This window comes from Motacilla alba, chromosome Z (genome assembly GCF_015832195.1).
Source record: "Motacilla alba alba isolate MOTALB_02 chromosome Z, Motacilla_alba_V1.0_pri, whole genome shotgun sequence".
NCBI lineage: Eukaryota > Metazoa > Chordata > Aves > Passeriformes > Motacillidae > Motacilla > Motacilla alba.
In genome coordinates, this window is record NC_052046.1 from 62,987,517 (window position 1) to 62,995,985 (window position 8,469).

The 8,469-nt window shown below is 40.1% G+C and overlaps 1 protein-coding gene across 1 annotated transcript; it reads left to right on the plus strand.

The window, feature by feature from the left end:
* BTF3 (basic transcription factor 3) lies at positions 1–7,500 on the plus strand. The gene is made up of 6 exons (XM_038125511.1): positions 1–146; positions 431–499; positions 3,619–3,732; positions 3,931–4,132; positions 6,604–6,660; positions 7,145–7,500. The coding sequence occupies exons 2-6, from the start codon at positions 431–433 to the stop codon at positions 7,189–7,191; spliced, it is 489 nt and encodes a 162-aa protein (XP_037981439.1). The 5' UTR covers positions 1–146; the 3' UTR covers positions 7,192–7,500.
* The last annotated feature ends 969 nt before the right edge of the window (positions 7,501–8,469 follow it).

Below are 8,469 nucleotides of genomic sequence, written 5' to 3' on the forward strand. Positions count from 1 at the left end.
CCCCTGCCGGGCCCGGCGCGGCGCACGCGCGGCCCCGCGCGCAGGTCCTTCCTTCCGGCCGCCATCTCGCTGTGCCCGCGTGCGGATCCCGGCCCGCGTCCTGCCCGCCGCCTCCAGCCGCGCTCCGCGCCCCTCCGCTCGCCGAGGTACCGCGGGGGCGGCGGGGGGCGGCCGGGAGGGGAGCGTGAATCGGCCGGGGGCGGTGGGCGGCGGTGGTGGTTGGGGAAAGGGACGGCAGTTACGGGCCGGGCCTGAAGGGAGGCTCGGCTGGGCTCGGCGGCTCTGCCCGCGGTCTGACACCGTTCCGGCCCTGTGGCGGGGCGGGGCTGCCCGCGTGCCGCGGAGGACGCGTGTGGGTGTGTGTGAGGGGCGGCTGCGGAGCCCCCTGTGCCCACCTGGGTTCCCACACCCGCTCTGGTTGTTTCCGCAGATGAAGGAGACCATCATGAACCAGGAGAAGCTGGCCAAGCTTCAGGCCCAAGTGCGCATCGGTGGCAAGGTAGGAGCCGCCTCCCTGCGCTGCCGTCGGGATTGCGTGTCCCTGCCCGTATATCGGGCCTGGCACAAGGGGTCCCGGAAACGGATGTGTGGAGCAGCCCTGAGTGCTCTCAGCTTCGCTGGAGTGTCCTGAAGGGAATCTGTGCTCCTCCAGGGCCTCTGAAGTCACTTTTGTAGGTGCAATATGAAGTGGCTGAATCTCCCGGCGTTTCTCTCAGTGTATGTTTTGTTACAGCTGATTTAATATTCTGTATTAGTGTGAATGGGAATCTAATATTAGCTGGGTAATGGCAGCCCCTGGGGATGAAGAACAGGCTGGGGATGAAGAGATGCCCGGAAGGACTTGACTGTGCTGGTGGCTGAGAGGCTGGACATGACCCAGCCATGGGCACTCACAGCCCAGAGAGCCACACGTGTCCTGGGCTGCATCCAGAGCAGTGTGGGCAGCAGGGCCAGGGAGGGGATTCTGCCCCTCTGCTCTGCTCTGCTGAGACCCCACCTGCAGTGCTGCATCAGCTCTGGGGTCACAGCATGGGAAGGTCATGGAGATGCTGGAGCAAGTCCAGAGAAGGGACAGCAAGTTGATCAGAAGACTGGAGCTCTTCTCTTGTTAGAACAGTCTCAGAGAATTGGGGCTGGTCAGCCTGCAAAAAACGGGGAATGGGGCCTAATTGTGGCCTCCTAGTACCTGAAGGGAGCCTAGAGGAAAGATGCATCAAGACTATTTACAAGAGCATGTAGTAGCATGTCGAGGGGGAATGGGTTTAACTTGAAAGTAGGATATTAGGAAAAAATTCTTTACTGTGAGGCTGGTCAGGCACTGGAACAAGTTGCCCAGAGAAGCTGTGGTGCCACATCCCTGGTGGTATTAAGAGTTAGGTTGGATGAGACTCTTGAGTAACTTGGTGTAGTTAGAGGTGTCCCTGCCCATGGCAGGAGGGTTGGAAGTAGATGGTTGTTGTAGTCCTCTTGCAGCCATCCCATGCTAATTCTATGGGCTAGTTTAGAAAACGTGTGGGATTTGAAGAGAGTATACCTTACAGCAACTGAGTTTGGGTATAGTTTTCATAACAGATTGTATGCTACTGACTTGTCAAAAATACTTGTCAAAAACACTTAGGGTGCGCAAGGCAGTTTTTTGCCTTTCTGCACAAAGCTGAATATTCTATACTTGTTATTCTTCTGTAATTGCAGACTAATATAATCAGAAAAACTTCATTTTGTTATATCTGAATATATGTATTTGTGTTGTGTGTTTAGTTATAGTGTGAGAAAAGTATGTTTAATATAGTCATATGACAGCAAACATTTTAATTGCAGTGTCAGTTCTAATTCAGGAATTTTTCAGCAATCTTTCATACCTGAGGGAGTATACACAATGTTCTAGATAACAAATTATTCAACAGAACTCTTGCTGACAGAGTTTCCAGGAACTTTCATTCCAGTGTTTGTTTTTTTTTTTCTCCTTTTCACAAATTTCTGAAGATTTAGGCAGACGTAAAACAGGGTTTATGTAGTAATTAACTACCTTGCTAGTTTTACATATTCTTGGTATAAGTTAATGGTTAATTAGAGAACTCCTGTACTATTTTGTTGATAGCATGCATTCCGATTACAGTTCTTGCAGCTTGCTGGTCAGTACAGGGCTTTTATTGATATTAAGCAAACCTTAGAATGGTCATTTAGTTTTAAAATTGGCCTGTGAAATCGTTGGAATGCCTGAACCTGCCATATTATTATTTTTTATAATGGGAAGTTATTCCTAATATCTTCATTGCATTGTTGCCATGTAAGTTGAGACGGGTGTGAAGGAGGTACATATTCCTCCTTATTCCTTGATTCAAGACGTAATATTCTGAAATTTACTGAGAATTCTGTTGTCCAGAGGAACTTAGCATATGCCTTATCTAGCTCAATTCTTGGGTAGGCAAGGCACTAAAATAAAACATTTCAATTACTTGTAGTTTCCAAACCGCTGTGTATGCTAATCTGACAGTAGCAGGGTGTTTTCAAGTTTTCTAGACAAAATAACAAGTTTTCTAGACAAAAACTTGAATGTTTGAGTGGTAGTCTTCCAACTTCTTCTTAGTTTCATATGAATTTGTCACTAATGTTCCTCATTGTTGGTAACAGATTTATGTTAGAGTTGTTACTGTCCGCCAACTTTTAAACTCCTGCCAGTAAACTGAAAAGGAATTGCAGTTACTTATACAGCCAGGCAGCAACACATTATCTTCTTATTAGCACCTGGTAGGTGAGCAGCTGGAGTGGAAGGACTTAGATTAGTAGTTACATTATGTCAAAAAGTAGCTTAGTTTCACTTTTTTTACAGACATTTTATGTCAGATTTTCTTGAACCCTTGTGCAAGCAATTGGAGAATGACATTTTCTGCTTTTTCATATAGAAAGATGCATTCTAATCTGGAACATTTACTTCCCTGGAGAAATCTAGAGCTTTGGGTCTGTAGGACAACTTAACCTTTGCTGGTTTGGTTTCTAAACAGGGTTGGTCTAAAACACCAGAAGTATTCTTAAAAATGTATTTATGAAATATTTTGGAAAAGTAGGCATTCTTCAAATATGTAGATCTGTCAGATGAAAGATGGCTATTTAGAATAAAAATGTAGTATTTTGACTTTTCTCATATTCATTTGTTAATGATGTGTTCATAGCCTTATGGCCTCTGACTTTTACCAAAATTTGGCTATAATCTAAGAAAGATAATATAAGGAAAAACTAATAACTTTTGGAATTTGCTTGAAAATATTCATTCTTCAGTTTTATGTCTTGTGATGACTTGGGTTAATAAGGGTAAATTTGCAACTTCCCTTTTCTAAGATGTTGCAGTAAACCATGACATTTGTGGAATAAATATTCTCTGATGGCATTGCTTCCTAAAACTTTATGCTTCTCCTACGTGTACAAATCTTGCCTTAGTGAAAGAGAAAGACTGCTGTAGTGCAGTTGGGCAGCAGGGTTACATGCACTGAAACAGAGATGCAGTATGATAAGTTGATTTGTAGAGATTGTAAAGTAATTATGCAGCCTTTAGGGTTAGAGTTTGTGAGAACTACTTGAGCTTTATCGTGTAATTTTTTTTTTTTTTTTTTTTTTGCAAAGGGTACTGCCCGCAGAAAGAAGAAGGTTGTTCACAGGACAGCTACAGCAGATGATAAAAAACTTCAGTTTTCATTGAAGAAACTGGGAGTCAACAATATTTCTGGAATTGAAGAGGTAATTGCTTCAAAGGGAAAAAAAAGATATATTTAAATAGAAAATCTAATAAAATCAATTTTCTGGTAAGTAACATAGCTCTTAAACTTGTCTGTAAATGATCAACAGGTCTTCCTGGAGCTTTAAGAATTTTAATTTCCTGTTAAATTGAAAAATCCTGTTAGACTGCTTCAAATACTGGATTTTTTTTTCTTGCAGGTAAACATGTTTACCAATCAAGGAACAGTCATTCACTTCAATAACCCAAAAGTTCAAGCATCTCTGGCTGCTAACACTTTCACTATCACCGGCCATGCTGAGACAAAGCAGCTGACAGAAATGCTGCCTAGCATCCTAAACCAGCTCGGAGCTGACAGTCTGACCAGCCTCAGGAGATTGGCAGAAGCCCTACCCAAGCAATGTAGGTTGAAACTTGAATGTGTTTCATGCTGGCAGCTGACATGAGGCTTATTTCTGTAGCAGCAGTGCCCTCCTGTTGTCTGCAAGCATGTTATAAAATGCTTATAAAGAAACAAAAACCTTAAAATCAATTTTACTTATAGCTCAAACCCAATGGCAAGTATGACTCAGTAAAGCGAAGTCACCTGTTAGTGTGTCTTACAGCTGGGTTAGCACCCGAAAACTGTAGCCAGACTTGATTTTCCGGTACTTCCTTCTTGATATGGCTGCCATATTTTGACATATCTTGTTCATTATAGCTGGGTGGATTAATTACTCTGTAAGTGTTAGGTTTTAAAGAAGGATAAACTTGAATATATCTCTTGACACTTGGAATGGAAAATGTAATTAATGGGGAGAGGGGCATAACAGATACCTTCCGATTGCTTTTCTCCCTCACAGATGTGGTGAAGGTATTTCTTTGAAGGTGAAAGCTTTTTGATAACTAGGAAGAAATTACAGGGTATTTATGAGGAAGTACATTATAATTTCAGTACGTGTAAAACCATGTAGAGATCCGGGCTGATACGAGCATTTAGCCAGATACACCAACTTCCTATTCCATACTTTAAATAGTCAAAAAGTATGAACATTTGTTCCTTCTAAAACTGGGAGAAGTATAGGAAGGACTTAAATATGAAGTGTTTGATAAAGTTGCTGCTGCTACAGGATGAAAATCAGGAGTGAAAGACTTGTTGACACTGGGAACATTGCTTGTGTCCTGTGTGTACTTTCTGAAATATCGTAAGCCAGTTCCTTTAAAGATATGGAACAGCCTAAACATGGAAAAAACGAGATAAAATCATTGTGTCTGGTCTTTGGCTGTTCTAATTTGATTGTTAATTTATTCTTCTTCTTCTGCTTTGTTGCCAAAGCAGCCTCTATTTACATTCCTAAAATTGATGGTGCCCTCCTGGCAACTTAGCAATGAAAAAAATTTTGCTAGAAGCAGTCCTCAAGATGTGAGGTAAAGTATTCTTTATCATGATCCTCAAGTCCTCTCTTCTAATGTCACCTGTGTGATAGTAGTAGAGCTTGAAAAAAAGAGTACTTGGAAGGATTTAGAATGATTGCTGAAGTTCTGTTTGCTGATAACAATGAGAAACCAGTTTTAAGAGGCTAAGCTAATTTGTGGAGTTTTAGAAAGAGGGAAGCTTGGTTGAAGTGATTAATTTTATGTTCTAGTAATTGGCTGTTTCGTTACACTAAGAGGGGATGTCAGAACTAGTTGCACAAAACTTTCTCTTCAGCATTGTTAGCTAGATTTGGAAGCCTTAACATCAGTGAGTGAAGCATCTGTGATGATTGAGATGCTAAAGTAAACTGGGACTGGTCTTGGGGATGAGAGAGAATGCAGGTAATTTAGGATGAAATAACATGGTTTGCTTTTCAAATGTTTTTAGTGTTAAGACACACTTAAGATTTAACAACTTTCTGCTGATTAAAAAAAAAAAGGTCAGTGATGTCCTTGTCCTAAGTCCTTTCAAAACCAAGTTTATTTATCAGTTCTGGTTCTATGGAAATTAATATACAGATCTAGTAAGAAACCGTCTTTTTCCTCACGCTTTTCTTAAAAATGGAGAAGGATTAATTACAGGATTAAAAGTTAAGGTAGTAGAGAGTAAGAGACAATGTGACAGCACAGCTAAGAATAGTTGTAGAGTAGTGGCACAGGCGCCCAGACACTTGAGATACCTGTTCGTAGCATTGCACTTCTGCCCAGTTCAGCAGATGCTCACTGGTCTGCTACAATGGAGATGGTTAACTCTCACTACTTCTGTCAAATGCAGCAGGAATGGTTAAAGAAATTACTGAGTCTGCAGACATGTGGACTAGAACACTAGGTCACTTCAACTACCTAAGGAGCATAAAACTGCATCCAGTTCCATATTCCTCCAACTTTGCCTGGGAACAGTAATACCTTTTAAGTACTTCTTCTAGTTATGTCTCCCTTCATATGTTATGTCTCAGCTTCACAATTACACCTCAGCTTTCTTTGAATGTGTAGAATAATAAGATCCTTTCTAGTCCTTAAAACTTGGTGATGTAAAATATGTAAATTTAAGAGCCATGTGGTAGTTCATGGTAGTAGTAAACTAACCTACTTTTAGGAAAAACTGGTAAAATCAATCTCCACTGGTATTTGGAAATTATTGTTGTGCAGAGTACTCAATAGCTACATACAAGAGGGTGACTAGTATGCTGTTTAGCGTGCATCTTCTAATTTTATTACTGGGCTGTTAGAGCATTATCAGTAAAAAAGGGAATGTGAACTTCCTACATTAGATAAAGAGTTTTATTTACAAAACTGGATAAAGCATTGCAGCTTAGCCCAGAATCTTTGATAATGTTTTCAAAAACACAAAGCTAAACAATAACCCAAAATGCCTATGGTGAGCTTGAATGAAGCTTTTGAACTACTTGCTCTTGCAGCTGTGGATGGAAAAGCACCACTTGCTACTGGTGAAGATGATGACGATGAAGTTCCAGGTAAGAACAAAAATGCAGTGGAGGAGAAGGAACTGAATTTTGCTGAGAGATCTTACACATAGCATCAGATCAGACCACGGATAGTAAGAGTGATGTCTAGTGACTTCTTGTCACAGAATTTCTGTGGGCAGAGTATTTCATTAATTTCAGATACCATGAAAGACTTCACAGATTGAGCTAGCATTTTGTTCCTGTGTTGAAGTGATAGCTACGACTAAGATCATTATTTATTATTTCATGAGAAACTACCTTGTCAGAATCACTGCCCAGTTGTTGAAGTGAAGTTAAATGCTTTTAGAATTGTGCTTTTTAATGAACTGTCCAGAATTTCTTTGGTTGAGCAGTATTTGCTCTGTATTTTACAAGCTGTAAGTTTTTGTAGTAAAAACTTGATGTGAAGTAGGACTTATGAAAAAAATTCAAACCCAAAATGTTTGGCAAAGGGGAAGTGGGTCAAACTTTAATTCCAACAATCTTTTTCTAGATCTTGTTGAAAACTTCGATGAAGCTTCGAAGAATGAGGCAAACTGAACTGTCACCTCCTGAATAAAATTAAAACTTGAAAAAGCTATATGGAGCTGCTATTTTCTATTGTGACTGCCTTGATTTATTTCCTGATGAGATCTCAAGATCTGTGATATTTGGAAACTCCTTGAATCTACAGCTCCTTAGTTACTGCTTGTACACTATTATTTTTGTGGCCCAATTGAACAAACTTATGCTTTGAAATAAGTCAGATTGCTAACAAATTTCTGCCTAGACACATTTGTTGAGTAACTTCTATACAAGCAAACCCTCATCTTTAATGAACTTTGGCATACAATAAAAATATAAAACAAAGTTTCTGGTGTGACTTTTTGTCAGAAAATCAGGGATGAAAATATTAAACAATAGGTCCTAAGTATTAAACAATCTTAAAATATTTTGCTTTTCTGCAGAGCATCCTTCTTTTGCTGTGTCAAAGAACTGGCTCCTGAAAAAAAACTTTCTGTGCTAATGAAACCTTTTGGACTTAATTGGTGAATTTCTGGCATTGCAGGTTAGAGAGCTAGGTAGGCTATAAGTCAGGTTGTAACCTACTGGATTTAAGAAATAGAATTGTATTTTAGCAACAGTTAATGGTGGCTTAAACTAACACAAAACATGCAAGTCAAGGAAGAATTTTTACTTGCCAGCTGCTTGCTGCTGTTCTTTGTGGCCTTGGGGAGCTACAAGTGAGTGTTAAATTTTTATCTTCAGTGAGTGTTTAATAGATATTTGCATGGTGCAACTGTTTAATGGGTTAAACAATATACTTTTAATTTTATTTATCTGAAACCATCAGTTATATGGGGGAATGAAGCATGGAAAAGAGGAGAAGCATTAATAAAATTTATAGTGGCTCTTAACTAAGTGTATTTACCAGCTTCAGATCTATTAACTAATAATTTAAATGTTTCAGGAATGGGTTGTTTTTATTGCTTTTTGGGTTTTTTGTTGTGTTTCAGAGAAAAATATAAGTTTTTAGGGCACAAGAAAGACATTTTAATTTCCATTCTGATCTCTCTATAGCTAGAGTTTCCAAGGGTGAGAGCTAAATTTCATATTTGTGAGTCATTGATATTAATGATAGATCAGAAGCTTACATGACAGAAGAGCACCCAGCTGCTGGCCTCCTTTCTAGAACGGATACTTAAGAAAGTGTAGATTCACCATGAGTTGCTGAGGATAAAATTCAAGTTAGGAGTTGCTATACTCATAGAAAAGCTCTCCATGTGCCTGGAAAAGGGTGGGTCTGTGTCTGACTTGCCAAGCATGTTTGTCATGGTG

What these genes read in the sequence shown, in the direction of transcription:
- BTF3 (XM_038125511.1), top strand. Translation starts at nt 431, where the DNA reads ATGAAGGAGACCATCATGAACCAGGAGAAGCTGGCCAAGCTTCAGGCC. An exon ending in AAGTGCGCATCGGTGGCAAG is followed by an intron (nt 500 to 3,618) that starts GTAGGAGCCGCC and finishes TTTTTTGCAAAG; the next exon opens with GGTACTGCCCGCAGAAAGAA. An exon ending in TGATGACGATGAAGTTCCAG is followed by an intron (nt 6,661 to 7,144) that starts GTAAGAACAAAA and finishes ATCTTTTTCTAG; the next exon opens with ATCTTGTTGAAAACTTCGAT.